The 19397-nt window shown below is 42.1% G+C and overlaps 1 protein-coding gene and 1 long non-coding RNA gene across 4 annotated transcripts in view; one reads left to right on the top strand and one right to left on the bottom strand.

Moving 5' to 3' along the window:
• RAB2A (RAB2A, member RAS oncogene family) overlaps positions 1–3012 on the bottom strand; it is a 102354-nt gene extending 99342 nt beyond the window's left edge. For both annotated transcript variants that reach the window (XM_003902796.4, XM_021942358.2), the window contains exon 1: positions 2633–3012. In XM_003902796.4, coding sequence (XP_003902845.1) covers positions 2633–2678 — 46 coding nt within the window. In that variant the 5' untranslated portion in view covers positions 2679–3012. The remainder of the gene's footprint in view (positions 1–2632) is intronic.
• Positions 3013–3601: 589 nt separating this feature from the next.
• LOC110743951 overlaps positions 3602–19397 on the top strand; it is a 64233-nt gene continuing 48437 nt past the window's right edge. Inside the window, exons 1-2 of one of the 2 annotated variants that reach the window (XR_002523820.2) lie at positions 3602–6154; positions 11305–11428. This is a non-coding gene — a long non-coding RNA (uncharacterized LOC110743951). The remainder of the gene's footprint in view (positions 6155–11304; positions 11429–19397) is intronic. The other variant, XR_002523821.2, reaches the window with a different exon arrangement.

Genomic DNA, 19397 nt, shown 5'->3' with positions numbered 1-19397 from the left:
AACAACAACAACAAGAAATCTCTGTTAAGCTATTAATATATACAAACAGGAATATAGCAGCCTGTTTGGCTCCTCTCTTATTAATTAAATATACAGGGCCTACCTTTTACTAGGCTCTTCCTGAAAGAAACACAGAGCCATACATAACATCTTTTCTGCCTTCAAGAAGTATATAATGGTGCCTACATAATAGAGATGCCTATACAAATATCTATAAAACAAAAAAGTCTGGGATCAATATCAGAAGAATGACACAGAGTGAGAAACATAAATTCAAAAAAGGAGTAGTCACTTTCAGCCAGGATACTGTGAAAATCTTCACACAATAAGAGCTTAATATATGTTGACTGTGAAGACATTATGGAAAACTCAGATAAGACTTTGAAGGACTGATGGATTTTCCACAGGGAGAGATTGTGCCAGAAAGCACTCTAAGAATAGAGAGTAGCAGGGCCCAGGAAAAAAAACACCGAAATCAGCCACGGGGTCTCAAATGGCAGAAGCAAGGTGGGGAATAGTGGGAAAGAAGGCTAGAAATGTAGATAGGGGCTAAAATACAGAGTTCACTGAAGGTCAAACAAAAAATTGTGAGCAAACAGGAGTAGCCTTTTGACATTCATGCTTCAGGAAGACTAAACTGACAGTAAACTACACTGGCTGAACTGGAGTGGGGAGAAGTACTGCTGCAGACAACACAGTGTCAAGAATTCCATTCCTGAACTAGGTCGTATCAGCAGCAATGACAAGAAAGAAGTGTCTTCCCTTCGAACTGCGTGGGGACTGCTTTTGGATAAGAGCAAATTCCAAGAGAACAGAGCATTAACTTGTTAGGATTTGTAGCCCCACTACTCCCTGCACAATACTTTATTTACCCACAGTAGAGCCTCAAATAAAAAACTGAAAAATGGCAATCAGCAAAGTCTGATTTGAATCTTCACCACTAATGAGATAGCCAAAAGGCCATAGTCACAAGCTTCTATTGCTCAAACCCAGTCATATTACAGTTAATGTGGCATTCCTCTCCAATCTTGTTTTTACAGACTAAATCAAATTTTGCCAGAAGGCTTTAGAATTCTCCTTCCTTCGTCCAAATACACCACAGCATTTTTCTTTTAAAGTTTATAAATCCAATTTCAACACACACACACACACACACCAGAAAACCTTGCTGAAAACTCATTTATCTAGCAGAAAGTTTTTCTTTCAGGCAGCAATCAACATGCCTTTTTTTTTTTGAGACGGAGTCTCTGTGTCGCCCAGCCTGGAGTGCAGTGGCGCGATCTCGGCTCACTGCAACCTCCACCTCCCGGGCTCAAGTGATCCTCCTGCCTCAGCCTCCCAAGTGGCTGGTATTACAGGGGCCCGCCACCACGCCCGGCTAACTTTTGTACTTTTAGTAGAGACGAGGTTTCACCATGTTGGCCAAGCAGGTCTCGAACTCCTGACCTCACCTCAGGTGATCCCCCACCTCGGCCTCCAAAAGTGCTAGGATTACAGGCGTGAGCCACCGCGTCCGACCAACATGCTCATTTAGTTACTTATAGAGCCTGCCACATCATTAGTTCAACTACAAACTGCTGCTTACATTACCAAAGTTGTGCAAAGGCTCCAAAGTTGTGCAAGAGTAACCACTGAAATCAGACTCTGGTATATTAATAGTTGCAACATCTAAACAATCTTTATGTTTATTATTAGATTCAAAGTAATGCCAAATCACAGGTATTAAAAATATCTACGAAGAGTTTGTTTACGTTTCTGTGGAATACACTAGGATGTCATTTTAAGTGAGAATAACTGAATTTCTTTCTGCTTCAAATGGGCATGAGCTCACCTGAAAATTAGCAGTTGACACTGAACTTGACATATCTAAAACATCAGCGTCCCCAACAGACATACGTAAGTACACACCCAGAGCACTGAACGACTTTACATTACTATTAAATAACCCCAGTTCACACGTGGCAAAAGTGCACAGAACTCGTTCATGCTTTCCTAACCCCGAAAGGGATTCTTCAGCCGTCAAGTAATGAGACGTGACTTATTCCGCCTTGAGAGTTAAAGGTGTTAAAAAAGCACATATATGTATATATTATATATATTTTAAAGCTTTCCTTTTCTCCTTCTCAGTTGCCTGTCCCACACCAAAAAGCGCCTTGCCCAGGCCTTGACAGATGCGTGCAGGTGGAGGAAGGTTGTTACTGGTCAGGAACTAAGACCCGGGTCCCAACACCTTCTGCTCGCCTAGGATTCCCTTTTTCTTTCTTCTGGGGCCGCGAAGAGACCTAACGCGAGGGGCCCTGGGGGTGGGGTGCAGTCATGTGAGTCGGGTCCCGGCGGCCCTGCGCTAGGCCTCCCCTCCTGTCACACACTTCCTGAATCGAGTGTCGCAAACGGCTGCCGCGGCCCTCAGCTGCAAGACTGGCCCGGTCGGGGGCCGCAGACCGGGCCTGGCCAGGCCGCGGCCGCTCGCAGTGCCCACGTCACCAGCTCCAGCACTGCGGAAATGGAGCGGCGCGGCCGGGAGGGAGGCGCCGGGTGGAGTCCGCGTCCCCGCCACCGCCAGACGCCGTTTGCCTCTCAGTCCGGGTCCGGAGGCCGCCGACACTCGCCCGACCGCGCCCGGGGCCCTCACCTGTGTCGCCGATTATGATGTACTTGAAGAGATAGGCGTACGCCATGGCCGCGGCCGCTCAGTGCCAGGGCACACGGCTCCTCCTCCCGCTACTGCTCCTCCTCCGCGCCCCTAACCCCGGCGCCGCTCAGCCTCGAAATGCCAGGCCCCGCCCGCCGCCGCCGCCGCTGCTGTCAGCCGCCGGGAGTGAGGGGCTGTGAGGAAGCCGGACGAACTGACACCCGCAGAGCCGAAGGAGACAGCGCCCGACCGAGCCCAGCCGAACAATAACAGCCACCGCGGCACCTCCGCCCCGCCTCCGCGTCGACCCGGAAGTGCTGCGGCCGCCGGCGCCGCCGGAGGAAGGGGGAGGAGCCCCGCACGCTGGCCGCGCCCAGGCGGCCGCAGCAGCACCGCCCCGCACCGAGCAGGAGTTCCCCGGTCCGCTCTGTCCCTAGGCAAGGCGAGTCCGGGCTCTGGTCTTTCCGCGACGTTTGAGCGGGCGAGCCCGGCGGCCAGGAGACGCCGGGAACGGGACTGGTGGGGATGCAGAGGCTAGGTTCTGTCGCCTTCCGCCCTGCGGTGGGGGCGCGGGGCACGTGGGGGGACGGCAGAGGCGGTGTTCGGTGCAGGGCCCCGCCCTTGGCTGCTGAAAATGTGTGTGAAAATGTGGGAGGCACACGGCGAGGGGGTGGGGGTGGGGTGTTATTTCTGTGTTTGGCATCGGGGCTTGAAGGTGAAAAATGGCAGTATTTATAAATGGGAAACCGTAAATCTGGGACTGCGAAGTAAATCATGGTATGCGCATACAGTGGAGTACTACGTTGCTCTCACCTGAGGTCAGGAGTTCGAGACCAACTTGGCCAACATGGCGAAACCGCGTCTCTTCTAAAAATACAAAAATTAGCCGGGCGTGGTGGCGCTCGCCTGTAATCCCAGCTACTCGGGAGCCTGAGGCAGGAGAATCACTTGAACCCGGGAGGTGGAGGTTGTAGTGAGCCGAGATTGCACCACTGCACTCCAGCCTGGGCGACAGAGCGGGACTCTGTCTCAAAATAATAATAGTAAATAAAAATGAATAAAGCCTCTGGATCTGTCCTGGTTTTGAGGGCTGCTCAAAAAAAAAAAAAAGCCTAATTTAGGTTAAGCAAAACCGAGACAGTCTGTATATGTGTGTATATATAACATGCACCACATGTAATATATGAATTGTATACAATTTTTATGTGTAACAAATAGTGGGAAAACATTTACATTCCTATATATGCATAATCAATCTGAAAGGAAAGGTAACTGGTATTAAGAGAAAGGAGGGAATGGAATTGGGGGGAAAAATGTACTTTTCCCTGAATTTTTTTGTGCAGTTTGATGCTTTTTGCAGTGTTCATGAGTTACCTATTAAGAAATACTGTTAAAGGAAAAAAAAATGACTATGCATTCGAGTAATAGTTATTGAATACTATGTTTCGTGTACTGCCAGGCATAGCAACTAGAGGCCCTGCATTTCTATGTTCTGTTTTTCTACTTTCCTTTTTAAATCATCCAGCCCAAAATGTCACCACTCTGTTCAAAAAGAGCACAGGTTATGGAAGAGGAGGTGGAGAATAGAGTGTCAGGAAAGATTACTTAGAGATTATGATTTCTGAGCCAGGAATATGAATGATGTATAGAGTTTCTCAAAAGAACAGCAGTTTGGGGAAGGGAACCAAAGTTTATGGACAAGGAACAGAATGTGCAAAATTCCCGGATCTGTTGAGAGAATTTGAAGTTGCGGAAGGAATCTAATTGACTAACTCATATCCTCATAACCCATAACCTCATATGGAAGGAGAATCATTGCTGGGGAAAAGTGATTGGGATTTAGTGGCCCTGGTTCCTTTTGCCTAATACTCTTCTCTTTGGGGCCTCTCATTATATAATTAGTACTGACACCATCATGCTGGTTAGATGTGGAGAGTTGCTATGTGCTTTGGTTGGCCTTGCCAAATATGAACTCACAAGGTTTTTCTGGAATATTTGGAAGGCATTTTACTAAAGGGTGAGGAGGAATGGCATGGAAGAATTTGACATGAAAAGCTACCTGGAATCGCAAAATTTGGTTCATTCACCTTTAGTTTGAGGAAGGGGAGGTCCCTGCCCAAGGCCTCCAGGTTTCAGATGTCATTTTGTCCCTCCCACTTGAGTGCCTTCACCCACGTCTTCCTGGGTGATAGAGGAGAAACTCAAGTCTTCACTCTCACAAGATAGAGGGACATGGCCTTCCTTCACCAACAGCCTCAACTGGACAACGCTGTCAGGATGTCACACAAATGCCTGGCATCCTAGGAGTCAGGAGTATTCTTGCATTGTTAGAGGAGGAGAGTACCTGGAGAGGTCTCTTGTGCCAGGTTATGCAGGGCCTTGTATGTTATGTCACCATGCATTTAGAACTTTACCCAGTAGACACAAGGGAAATTGTGACAGGAAACAGGGTCAGAACTGGGTATGTAGCAGAAATCATAGAAATGGATATAAAGCTATAGAGGTAATATGTTACAAGGAAAATAACTTAGGAAACCCGGCTTCTGGTCTTGGCTGTACCTGTAACTGATTGGATTAATGTGAGGAATCGTTTAGCCTCTTAAAGCTTCAGAGCACAGGTTGCGACAGTTTGTGCCTGCAGTCCCAGCTACTTGGGAGGCTGCAGAGGGAGGATAGCTTGGGAGTCGAGGCTGCAGTGAGCTAGGATGGTGCCGCTGCACTCCAGCTTGGGCTATAGGTTGAGACCCTGTGTCTTAATGAATAAAATAATTATTTAAAAAATAATTTTAAAAAACTTATGAATGGTTCAGTGCACTTGTCTATAAAGTAAAGGAGTTAAGTGTTTCTTAAAAGGGCTATTCCAAGCATGAAGTCTTAATTTTCTGCTTAACCAGCCTCCAAATCTAAAGCCATCTGTAAAAAAGGTAGTAATCCTCTTGTGAAAATGCAAGGGCCATAGATGTCAAATGCATATTGTTCTGATTGATTGATTGAGAGGAGGTCTCGCTCTGTCATCTAGGCTGGAGTACAGTGACCCAATCATGGCTTACTGCCGTCTTGACCTCCTGGGCCAAGGTGATTGTCCTGCCTCAGCCTCTTGAGTAGGTGGGACCACAGGCACATGCCACCACGCCCCGATCATTTATAATTATTATTTTTTGGAGAGATGGAGACTCCCTGTGTTACCCAGGCTGGTCTTGAACTACTGGCCTCAAGCAAGTCTCCCACCTGAAGGACAGGATTTTCAAGTTCTTTTCTGGGCTTCAGTTTCCTTATTTGGAAAATGTGGATAACTGCTTCACAAAGTCCATTTAGTATCAACTAAGATAATGTATGTGAAAATACCACGTAAATTATGGAAAATGTATACCTAATACATAAAACTCTTTGTGCTGCATAATTTTTAGAAATTACCTTGAGGGACTGAGTGCGGTGGCTCATGCAGGTAATTCCAACACTTCGGGAGGCAAAGGCTGGAGGATCCGTTGAGCCCAGGAGTTCAAGATCTGCATGGGTTACATGGTGAGATCCTGTCTCTACAGAAAATTTAAAAGGAAAAAAGAAATTACCCGGAGGAAGTAAAGGCCTAATCACTATATAAATTCATGGTTTAAAATTAGCTTCGTTCCTGGCTCTATTTTATGTCTCTACCTTTTTTTCCTATGTATGACTCATAATATTTTGTTATATTTTCTATAAACCTATAATCTCTTTTAAATCCTCTTGGAAAAAATACAGGGTATAAATAAAAATCACATAAACCTCATTTAAAACATGTTCTTTAGCCCATAAAATCCAAACATTTTTCAAGAAAAGTTCCCTAGACAAAATAAGAGAAATAAACCTCTCTTCCATTAAATATAGTATACTTCCTGGGATTTTTCATTCAGTTTGATTTTCGGCTATTTTCAGTCTCTCTCTTAGGATGTATTGTGATAACTCTGTCTCTCAGCCTTCCATCATATGTGGTCTGAATGTCATAACTGTGGAACTTCAAAATTGTAACACTACATTCTTCAGTGTCTCCTAATCAAATTCTCCATGACATTGTACTTTTGAGTACAATGCTATGTTAGAAGTTTGCATTTGCTTCTCCCAACCAAACTTTCATGTTTGTATTTTCTCTGGTTTTAATTAGTCTCAGGCTTTGGGAAGAGGGATAGGGTGGAGTGGAATGGGAGAAGGTGGTTGGGAATACTGTAATCTTGAGGTTTTTGCCTTCGTTTCCATGGTTCCTTAGCCAATCCTTCTGAAATGGTATGCAAAACTGATAGTGATGTATATATTTGCACATGTGCACTTTTATGGGAGAGATTCTTCCATGACCTGGAAATAAGAACAATTGTGAAATGCCTTCCTTCAGCCCTCTCCAAATACCGTAACAGAACTAATTTTCCAGCAAATACTTAAACTCGTTACCAGTTTTTTGTTGTTGTTGTTTTGTTTCTTTGAGAAAAAAGTCTCACTCTGTCACCCAGGCTAGAGTCCGGTGGTGCAGTTTCAGCTCACTGCAACCTCCACCTCCCGAGTTCAAGCAATTCTCATGCCTCAGCCTCCCAAGTAGCTGGGACTGTAGGCACACACCACCATACCCGACTAATTTTTGTATTTTTAGTAGAGTTAGGGTTTTGCCATGTTGACCAGACTGGTCTTGAACTCCTGGCCTCAAGTGATCCACCTGCCTTGGCCTCCCAAAGTGCTGGGATTACAGGTGTGAACCAACACACCCAAACTCAGTACCAGTTTTGGAAGAAGAAATAATTAGATTCAAATCCTGACTTTACCACTCAACATCAGTTGAGTGATCTTGGATAGATTACTAAATGCTCTAAGCCTTAGTTTCCCCTCTGAGATGACATATATAAAATGTCGAGTACTATGTCAAGCACACAGAGGACACTTCTGAAACATTGAGGTTGTTTCCCCCTTCCTTTCCTCTCCTCCTTGTCGTCCTCCACCTTCAACCTGTTAATAAGAACTGTAGCTGTGAAGGAAATACATCTCTCCCTCTACCCCAGCTCACCCAACTGGCAATAACAAAAAACCACAGGAGGCTGGGCGCAGCGGCTCACACCTGTAATCCCAGCGCTTTGGGAGGCCAAGATGGGTGCATCACCTGAAGTCAGGAGTTCGAGACCAGCCTGGCCAACATGGCGAAACCCCATCTCTACTAAAAATGCAAGAATTAGCTCGGTGTGGTGGCACGCACCTGTAGTCCCAGCTACTCGGATGGCTGAGGCAGAAGAATCATCTGAACTCAGGAGGGGGCAGTTGCAGTGAGCCGAGATTGCACCACTGCACTCCAGCCTGGATGACAGAACAAGACTCAGTCTCCAAAAACAAACAGACAGACAAAAACCATAGGAGTTAAATGAGCCCAGCAAGGACCCTGCCTTAAAGGAGATTAGAGTCTTCTTGTGCTAAGTCATAAATAGCTTTGGCCTGATGAAGGCTACAGAGAGGTGCTCTATTATTTTAGAGAGTACAATTTTTGGGGGGGAAATGAGGGTAGGTTTTGTAGAGGGAGAGTCTCTTAAGCTGGGTCTTCAAGGGCATTATCTTTTATAGCTATTGCCTTAGCCCAGTCATTCCAGGTGCTTCAACAACCCTCCTTATTGTGCTTTGTTTTTCTCATCTACTTGATATCCCATTTCTAGTCTAATTGGATAACATTCTTAGTAATATTTCTTGTTTTGCTTTTCCATTCATGACCTATTTCTGGTTAGCTTATTATTATCCCAATATTCATTGTTTCTGGTTCAGTCATCTGGTTCCATGTTGAAGCCAGAAGTGACTGTTTTCTCTTTTCCATTCCGTTCTGCTCTTCCTTCAGAAAGCTACCTGAAGAGTCAAAAATTGGTGACAGCAAATTCACATCCTCAGTCAAAGTATGTGTAGGTAGGAGAAAAAAGTTTCTTTTATATGTAGGCTATTCTTTGTACCAATGGACTGATCATTAGTAATGGAAAGGACTGACATAAGTGTATGGAACAGAAACAATGAGTATTGGGATAATAATAAGCTAATTTTATAAAATAGTGCATTGAAAATATAACTATACGGCCAGGCATGCTGGCTGACACCTGTAACCCCAGCGCTTTGGGAGGCTGAGGTGAGAGAATCACGTAAGCCCAGGAATTCAAGACTAGCCTGGGCAAAATAGTGAGACCCTGTCTGTATAAAAAATACGTATATTTTTTGAGATGAGGTTTCTGTCACTCAGGCTGAAATGCAGTGGTGCAATCATGCTCACTGCAACCTCAGCCTCCTGGGCTCAAGTGATCCTCCCATCTCAGCCTCATAAGTACCTGGAACAATAGGCACACACCACCACACCTGGCTAACTTTAAAAAAATTATTTGTATAGGCGGGCACGGTGGCTCACACCTGGTATAGCAGCAATTTGGGAGGCCGAGGCGGGTGGATCACTTGAGATCAAGAGTTCAAGACCAGCCTAGCTAACATGGTGAAATCCCATCTCTACTAAAAATAAAAAAATTAGCTGGGTGTGGTGGCATGTGCCTGTAATCCCAGCTACTTGGAAAGCTGAGGCAGGAGAATCGCTTGAAGTGGGAGGTGGAGGTTGCAGTGAGGCGAGATGGTGCCGCTACACTCCAGCCTCGGCGACAGGGCAAGACTCTGTCTTAAAAAAAAAAAAAAAAAAAAAATTATTTGTGCAGATGGGGTTTTGCTGTATTGCTGAGGCTAGTCTCAAACTCCTGAACTCAAGTGGTCCTGCCACCTTGGCCTCCCAAAGTGCTGGGATTACAAGTGTAAGCCACTGTGCCTTAAAAACTGTTTTTCCCCGTCTCTACTAAAAAATACAAAAAACTAGCCGGGCGAGGTGGCGGGCGCCTGTAGTCCCAGCTACTCGGGAGGCTGAGGCAGGAGAATGGCGTGAACCCGGGAGGCGGAGCTTGCAGTGAGCTGAGATCCGGCCACTGCACTCCAGCCTGGGCGACAGAGCGAGACTCCGTCTCAAAAAAAAAAAAAAAAACTGTTTTTAACTATTTTAAAAAATTACTATATAAGCTGGGCACAGTGGCTCATACCTGCATTCCCAGCTACTAGGGAGGCTAGGGTGGGAGAATCCCTTGAGCCTAGGAGTTTGAGGCTGCAGTAAGCGATGATTGTACCACTGCACTCCCACTGCACTCCAGCCTGGGCAATAGAGTGAGACCCCATCTTAAAAAAAAAAACACTATATAATATATATTGAATTAATAATTAATATAGAACTTAAAAGTGAATTAAAAACTAGAATAATACTCTTAAATTATTTTTTCTAAATCCTAGAGATTTGCTTAGTGCATTCAACAGAGAAAATAGTCAGGAGAAAGGCTCCGTTTTGGATTCCAGAAAGTCTGAATTACAGTCTCTTCCTTGCCACTAACTAGCTGTCCTTGAGAAAGTCCTCTTCAAACTTTCATCATCTGCTCAAAAGAGATAATAATTCTGGTTACTTACATAATAGCATTTCTAGTAATAGATGTGAAGACACTCTGAAAAGTACATTATTGCTAGGAGAGAATATATATACCAAGTTGCAGGTGGATTATTTTCTACAAGTGAATCCAAGTATATTAAGAGGACAATTCCTACAGAACCAGTTAATATCAGTAGTATTTTATCACCTGCATTGTTGAATTTTTTTTTTTTTTTTTTGTTAGTGGAGACCAGATCTTGCAATGGTTTCAAACCCTACTCTTCATTTGTCTTTAATATGTCCTATGTTTTATGTTAAATAGTAGATGTTCTTTGCTTTGGAAAATTTGGGATTGGAATGGGAATGAGATATTGAAAATATACTTCATCTGGTGCTAAAGAGAGAACTACTCATTACTCTTTGTTTTTTGTTTGTTTGTTTTGGCTTTACTTCTTCTTGTGGAGCAGGGCTACCCCTTGGGCAATGTGCCCAGAGTAGTGGTACTTGTTACTCTTAGAGATGTCTCAATTAATTTTAACCTCTATCCCTAATTGGTGTTTAAATTTTGATAAAGAAAAATTCAATTTCTCTTTATTTTCCAAGAAATGGTAAGCTATCTTTGTCCCTATGGGAGATGTGGACAGAGAAAACTTTCTGTCTCTGATGTCTTTTGTGTGAGACAAGATCTTAGGAAATAAATAAGTGGTGCAGGGAATTGTGAGATTACATTTCACCCCCTTTTCTGTCTCCTCCCTCTTTTATATAATCTTTATCTCTGCTTCTAACATTCTCATTATCAGAATTTCCAACATATGTAATGAGAGAGAGAAAAACTGCCACCACAGGATCAAATTTCATTTCTAATATGGAGAAAATAGGAGTCTAGTTTTCCAAACGTTTTTATTTTAAAAAAGAAAAGTTAAGCTATTAAAAGGATAAGTCTGTTCTCCAAAAAGTAAAATTATATCTTAGGACTCATATTTAAAAATCTGTAAGGTTAATTCAGGTTTGTGGCAAGAATAATTGCTGTACTTCCACTGCTCTTTTAAATTTCCCAATTTATGGAATCTGGAGATCAATTCTCAGAAACCTCTACAAATGTTCAGATTACGAGAAAATACTGCACAACCTTGAAACAACAATAAACATTTGATCTCTCACAATTTTTGTGCATCAGAAATCTAGCAGCAACTTACCTGGCTGATTCTGCGTTAAGGTCTCTCATATGTTGCACTTAATTTTTCAGCCAGGGCTGCAGTCATTTGAAGGCTTGACTGGGGCTGGAGGATTTTCATCCCAGATGACTCACTCACCCAGCTGTTGGCAGGAGACCTCAGTTCTTTGCCACACGGACTTCTTTGTAAGACTATGTGAGTATCCTCATGACAAGGCAGTTGATTTCTTCCAGAGAGGGTGATCTGACATAGAACAAGGCAAAAACCTCAATGTCTTTGTGTGACCTAGCCTCAGAAGTTGCATATCATCACTTCTGGTGTATTCTGTTAGTCCCACAGACCAGCTGTGATAAAATGTAGGAAGGGACTACACATGGGCATTTATGCCAGAGGCAAAGGTCATTGGGAGCCACCTTGGTAGCTGGCTGCCACAAATCTGAATAGATAAAGAAATAAAAACATAATCTAATAAATGTCGTCTGAAGTCAGATACATCTTGAGTCAAATCACTTTCATGTAATCTATCTAAATACAGTTTTATTATAAACAGATTAGTCTATAAAGAAGTTTGTTGTGATTTTGGTTTTATATACTACTAGAAATATTGTATTGTATTTTATTTTTTTTGAGATGGAGTCCCACTGTGTCACTCAGTCTGGAGTACAGTGGTACAATCTTGGCTCACTGTAACCTCTGCCTCCCAGGTTCAAGCAATTCTCCTGCCTCAGCCCCACTGGTAGCTGGGATTACAGGCAAGTGCCACTACGCTGGCTAATCTTTTCGTATTTTTAGTAGAGATGGGGTGTCACCATGTTGGCCAGGCTGGTCTCAAACTCCTGACCTCAAGTGATTTGCCTGCCTCAGACTCCCAAAGTGCTGGGATTACAGGCATGAGCCACTGTGCCCAGCCTGCTAAGAATATTTTAAATAAGGAACTGAAAAATAATTATTTTAGGCTAGTGCTGTGGCTCAAGCCTGTAATCCCAGCTACACAGGAGGACTGCTGGAGGCCAGGAATCCCAGACCAGCCTGAGCAACATAGCAAGACCCCATCTATAAAAAAATAAAAATAAATTAGCCAGGCACAGCGGCATGTAGCCTTAGCTACTTGGAAGGATCACCTGAGCCCAGGGGTTTGAGGCTACAGTGAGCTATGATTGTGTCACTGCATTGTAGCTGGGGTGACAGAGTGAGACCCTGTCTCTAAACAACAACAGCAACAATAATTGTGTAGTCATTAGCAAGCAATGAGTTTCTGATTAAAAAAAGAAAAAAATAATTGTGTAGTCAGAAAAGGAAGATAAAGCATATTTTTTTCAGTTTTTAAAAAAAGTTACATGCAAAGCAATTGTTTTGAGGCTAGAATACAAAGACAAAGTAGCTCCTAAAAAGGATTTTTTTTAAGAATAAATGCTGTTTGTTTCCATTCCACGTCCTTAGGGATTCATGTGAACAACAGAGTAAACCATTTATTTATACTTTTTCATGAACTTTGAATCATTTTTTAGAAACTGAATGTTTCTAAATGCCTGTGAAAACTCTTATATCCAAATACTATAGCAGCTATTATTATTATGAATAACATTGTATATTGTGCAGCATTTTGCATTTTAAGTTTTAGGCTAACAAAATTTACACTAAATGGAGGTGGTAGGAAGCACTGCCTCTAGTTAAGCGAGTTTAAGGTATAAACCAGGAGGGAAGCTTCACTATCATTTGATTCCCCAAAAGTACCTTTTCTGATACTACAGTTTAGTAATCTTTGTTAGAACTGCAGGCTTATGTAATTTTGAAACCTTATCTTGCAGTTTTTATTACCAGACTTACTGAAGAACATTTTTTGCTCTTAGTAAATGGGCATTTTAATTTTCTTGATACTGTATCTGATACAAATTATAATACGAAAGTGTCTGTTTGAAAGAGTGGAGTATTCAGCATCGATACACTATACTTTTTGTTGATTTTTCCATTAGAAAAATCAATTATAGACAAAAACCTCTTTAGAACTAGATCCTTCTTCCTCTCTTTGAATTAACTGCATGCATTTCTGAAAGGTTCTTCTTTCACTTCACCTCAAAAGACACTGAATCCAAACACCAGTGGTGAGATTGTCTGATCTGAACTCTGAGATAAGCTATTTTGCTTTTAAAAAACAAAAACCAGACAGGTTATTGAATTACTAATTGAAATACAAAAACTAAATTACTTACCTTTTCTTTCTTAGAAATAAGCAGAGATGAAGAAGTATACATGTAACATGTTTTGTTATAAATGACCCAGTAGATAGGAAATTGAAAGTGGACTCAGTTTACAGGGATCCTTCAAGTAGTGTTAATTCACTCAAGAAAAATGTAAAGTTACTTAAGTAAATAACAATGTAATGATTTATTTAATGTAATCATATGAGAAAGAATATTTGAGACCTGTCATTCAGATGCCAGGCCCTCTGCCAAGTGCTATGGATAAAGAGAGAGGTAGACTTACCATGAACCTAATGAAGCTTAATTTCAGGGCCCCTAATTTGCAGGAACATCTTTTAATACAAATGTGTTCACATGATCAATTTTCTGTTTTTGCAAATAAAAAGTCACAAAAGTAAGATATTTAAACCTTAATCAGTGAATTCTATTGTCTCTCTTTAGTCTTCACTTCCATCTATGACACTTTCCCTTGTATTGAGAGGTGTTAGAGAACATCCACAGGTTTTTTTGTTTGTTTGTTTGTTTGTTTGTTTTTTTGGTACTGATTAAGGAAGAGTATTGTTGAAGATACATTTAGTTTTGTAAGATATATTAATTTGATCACTTACACGTGTAGTTTAATTATTGCAAAGAGTTATCCAGTATAGAAATGGCTTCCAGAGATACTGCAATCTCTACTGTGCTGATTCACACTGCATCATATGATATAGAGGTTGTATCTTAATATTAGCATGTTGTACTGGATTTGCTTTTTGTTACTAAATTACTAAATAACCTTAGAGGCTAAAGACAATACAGCATTGTGAGATAATAAGGGAGTGTTGCCTTTAGCCTCTAGGGTTGTGGTAAATCTGGGCATGGTGTCACTGGAGTCTCTACTCAGGATCTCGTAAGACTAAACTCAAGGTGTTGGCTTGGTTGCATCCTCTTCTGGCACTCAGAGTTCCTTTCCAGGCTCACATAGTGTGGCCAGATTCATCTCCTTGCAGTCATTATTCCCTTGTTGGTTCTTACCTGGGAGTTGCTCTCAGCAACTAGAGGCCACTTGAACAACTTACCACATGACCTACTGTATTTCCAGAGCTGGCAATAGAGAATCTCCCTCAATTTTAATCCTTCATTCTTTGAATCTCTTTCTCAGGAAGGGTAGTGTTCCCTTTAAGGACTCAGCTGATAGATCTGGCCCACCTAGGATCATCTTTCTATCTTAAAGTCAACTGATTTTCATTATTCACATCTACAAAATCTCTTCACAGCAGCACCTAAATTACTGTTTCAACAACTGGAAAAAGATATGTGTATGCCAGGGTGCAAAAATCTTGGGAGTCATCTTATATTTCTACCTACCACACCTGCTGTGCCCAGCATTGAAAGTATATGGTTAATGAGTTTTACCTATTATAAAGCTTTTCAACTCAGAATGTGTATTTTCAAAGACTTGGAAGAACATTCAAACATAAAGAAAATGAAAACATTTTCCAAAAGCTCACACAGCTAGAATACACCATTTTAGCGGCAATGTTTCTATTGAAACTAGTAAGAATTTATAGACTCCTGATTTATTTATTAAAAACCTTGATGTGTTTATTTATTAGAACAAAGAGTTCATAAGAAGTTAACAGCATGTGCAATGAAAGCAATAAAGATGAATGATAAAGTGAATTAAAGCTAGGTACAGTGGTGCATCTTGCTTGTAATCCCAGCACTTAGGGAAGCTGAGGTGGGAGGACTGCTTGAGCCCAGGAGTTTGAAATCAGCCTGGGCAACAGTGAGAACTTGTCTCTACAATAATAATAACAAAAAAAAAAGTTAGCAGGCCACTGTGGCATGTGCTTGTAGTCCCAGCAACTTGGGAAGCTGCGGTGGCAGGATTGCTTGAGCCCAGGAGACTGAGACTGGCTACAGTGAACCATGTTCCTGCCACTTCACTTCAGCCTGGGTGACAGAGCAAGACCTTTTATTAAAAAAAAAAAAAAAAAAAAAAGACTCAGTGCCTTTCTTGAACTCAGAAGAAAGGGGCCTCTGCCCCAAACCCTGCATTTTAGAGTACCTTGCCCATCACAAATGTCAAAGCACAAAGATATTTGTTTTTCTTTTTGACATCATGGTTACAGGAAGCTGGCTGAGAACAGTAGAAAATGGCTTGGAGGAGAAAAAGCTGTTTCAAGTTGGCCACCCCAATCACCTAGATGGGTGTCCAGGCAAATCAGGGCCCCTAGACACTTGCTCTTCTTTTCCTCTTCTGCTTGGCTGATGTTGTTTTGAGAGGTGAACTTCTAGGAGGGCCAGAATTTTTTTTGTGTGTGAAACAAGAGAAAGAGTATCTGCTTAATCTAGCGCCCCAAGGAACTTAATCAAGTCACTCCTGTTCTGGCATTTGGGTGGGTCCAGGCAGCACCCAAGAGTCCAGGACATCACCAGTTCCAGCTCGGTGACAGACTTTGTATGGAAGAACTGGGAAGGAGAAAAAAGTAAGCATGATTTCTGTATATTTTGCCTGATGAACAAAGTAATGCAATTAATTGAGGTAGGAGAAGATCAGGTATATGGGAAAAAGGAGAGTGAAGCAAAGATTCTGTTTTGGACATGTTGAATTTTGATGCCAGTAGGCTTCTAAGTGATCTCGGATGAGCAATTGGACATTTGAATATGGAACTTGGGGGAGTGGCCTGAGATTGAGATAGAAATACTGCATAGCTGGTATAATTGTGGGGGCCAAATGTTTTTTCAAGTATTTGCTAGACATTTGTAGTTCCTCTATTGTAGATTACATGCTTGTGTCCTTTACCTATATATCTACTGAATCTCTCACAGTTATTCTTAAAATTTCCTAAAAGTTTAATGCAATAAAAAATGTTTAACAAACTACCTTAAATCATCTAATTTTTACAGCAAGCCTGGTACAGGTTTTTAAATTTTTGACTAATGAGAGTTGTGACCTCCACAGACAAATTTTAAAATCGTCAGCGTATAACAAATAAGAAAAACATATTTGTCGTCCACAAGGAAATGATGTATGCTTTATGTTCACAAAGCAAGGATATATTGTGTCTCCCAAGGCAGCTCACAGGCTGCTATGTATAGTAAATCAGGCTTAGAAACCTGATTTCTCTGTATATCAGGAGTGAATCCATCTTTCAGGAATGGACTTACATTAACCTAGTTTATGAGTCTGATTTTTAAAAGCAGAAGGTCAAATTGCGATGCAAAATCATTGTCCCAGCGACAGGGATATTTTAAATTTGTGCAACTAGCTTTTTGTTATCCTGGACAATAATGTCTATGGAATATTTAATGACCTTAAGCTAAGAGAGCGTGAGTCACCCATCTCACTTTAGGGATGATCTTTCTAGGGAAAAACATCAATCAGCTCATTCACTCTCTTGCTTCATCAGCCCTAACCACACCCTGTTGTCTCACTCTGAACAGCGCCATTTATCTCTTTGGCCTCTACAGGCATTTATAACCCTGGCCCTAATGGCTTTGCCCAAGTAGCAAATACTTTGATGAATGAAAAACTCCCATGAATCATGTTTAAAACAAGTTTTTTTGTGGTTGAAGTTCTTGAGATCTAAACCATGAGTCATGTTTTAATAGCAAATACTGCTTTTTATCTCTGAGACCTTCCTTTTTTCAGGGTTTAAGGCTGACTAGCCCACTCGTGATGACAGTCATTTTAGATAATTTAACAAATTCAATCAAATTACTATCCAGTTCTGGCCCTGAGATCCAATCTGGATCTTCAGGTCACTCCCATCATTTTATTTTGCAGTATATTAAGCCTCCAGCTTCATTAATTACTGACCATATGACCTGGCCATGCCGCTGATTCCATGCGTATTTCAGTTTCTTAATCTGTAAAATGGGAAAAAGAATATCAAAAGTGATAGGATTACTGTGCAGTGCTGAGGTTGTGGGAAGCACATGGATCATTCCATGTGGCAGGGAAATCCCCTTCACGGGGCAGCTCACCAATTGCTGGGTAAGTTCCTGAACCCATCATTGGAAGGAGGCACGGCATTCTGTTTCAACTGGCCATTCTCAGGCTGAGCACTGCCATACAAGTGTATGCTGGGCATTTTGAGTTGTTAGAATGATGGCAAGTGGAGGTCAGGGATGCTAAACATCGTAAGATGCACCTGAGAGCCCGGCAGAGCAAAGAACTGGTCAGCCCCAAGTGCTAGTTGCACCTGCTGCTAAGAAATACTACTGGAGGGCCAGGCATGGTGGCTCATGCCTGTAATCCTGGCACTTTGGGAGGCCGAGGCGGGCAGAGTGCTCGAGCTCAGGAGTTTGAGACCAGCTTGGGCAACATGGTGAAACCCCGTCTCTACAAAAAAATTCAAAAGTTACTTGGGCATGGTGGCATGCGCCTGTAGTCTCAGCTATTCGGGAGGCTAAAGCATGAGAATTGCTTGAAACTGGGAGACTGAGATCATACCACTGCACTCCATCCTGGGCGACAGAGAGAGACTGTCTGAAAAAAAAAAAAAAAATGACTGCTGTAGGCAAGAGAGTCACCCTTGAAGCTCAGTGGCTGCATGGGAGGATATGGGTGTTGAAAAACGTCTAGAAGAAAGTGGGAAGTAGGAGCAGGGAAGGCAACCAACAACAGCTATTATAGATGCAGATTTTGGAGGCAGACAGCCTGGGATTTAAAACTTTGCTCTACTACTTTTGAACTGTGTGATCAAGCTAATGAAACTTTAAAAGCCTTACTTTCTTTAGTAAGTAAAAAATGAAAAATAATACCTGCCCTTTAGATTGCCGAGAAGATTAATGAAAGAATGTATGAGTCTGTCAAATGTCCTGGTCCACAGAAGGGGCTCAATGTCTGCATTCCCTTTGTTCCTGCTAGGATGTGCATTAGTTTATAGTGCAGCCACTTGATAGCATCTGAAGGGATCAGTACCTTGCTATTTCCAACAAATGTGTTTTGAGGTGCTAATATCTTCTAATGAGGGTGTGAGCTGTCATTTAAACCATTAGATTAGGAATATTGCAGATGGTCCCAGCACAATGTGATATGTCACAGATGGCTCATAATAGCTAGTCTGTATTAATAAGCAAGACTAGACATATCAGTTTTAGCTCTGGGTTTTTGTTTCCTTCTTAAGTATACTATTGTGGTATAAAATAAATGTATGCACACGTTTGCTTCTCTCTCTCGCTACACACACACACACACACACACACACACACACACACACACACATTTTTTTTTCCTTATATAGGCGGAGACTCATTATGTTGCCCAGGCTGGTCTCAAACTCCTGGGCACAAGTGATCCTCCCACCTTGGCCTCCTTCCTAAAGTGCTTACAGGTATAAGCCACCATGTCTGGCCTGTTTTATAATTAGGCAAAAATGCATAAGAAAATGATCTCCATTCTGTTTTTTAGGCTGGGTATGGTGGCTCTCACCTATAATCCCAGCACTCTGGGAGGCCGAGGTGGGTGGATTGCTTGAGATCAGGAATTCAAGACCAGCCTGACCAACATGGCGAAACCCTATCTCTACTAAAAATACAAAAATTAGCTGGGTGTGGTGGTGGGTGCCTGTAATCCCAGCTACTCAGGAGGCTGAGGCAGGAGAATCACTTGAACCCAGGAGGCAGAGGTTGCAGTGAGCCAAGATCATGCCACTGTGCTCCAGCCTGGATGACAGAGCAAGACTCTGTCTCAAAAAACAAACAAACAAACAGAAGAAAAGAAAATGAATAATCTCCATTCTGTTTTTTAGTGCATCTGCTTCCCTTCAAACACAGGCCATTATGGACACTGTTCTCTGTTTGGAAGTTAACTCATACTTTTATTTCTTCCAGATTCTATGTAAATTATTGATTCCTCTGGAAAAGCGTCCTTGATTTTCCAGATTAGATAGGTCTTTTGTTTTTGTTCTTACAGTCTTGCATTTTTGTTGTTTATTGCTACTTTATAAATCACTCCAAAATCCTGTGGTTTA

The sequence above is a fragment of the Papio anubis genome, chromosome 8, assembly GCF_008728515.1.
Source record: "Papio anubis isolate 15944 chromosome 8, Panubis1.0, whole genome shotgun sequence".
NCBI classification, from domain to species: Eukaryota; Metazoa; Chordata; class Mammalia; order Primates; family Cercopithecidae; genus Papio; species Papio anubis.
The sequence above is the reverse complement of the archived record's forward strand: the minus strand, read 5'-3'. Positions and strand labels throughout refer to the sequence as shown.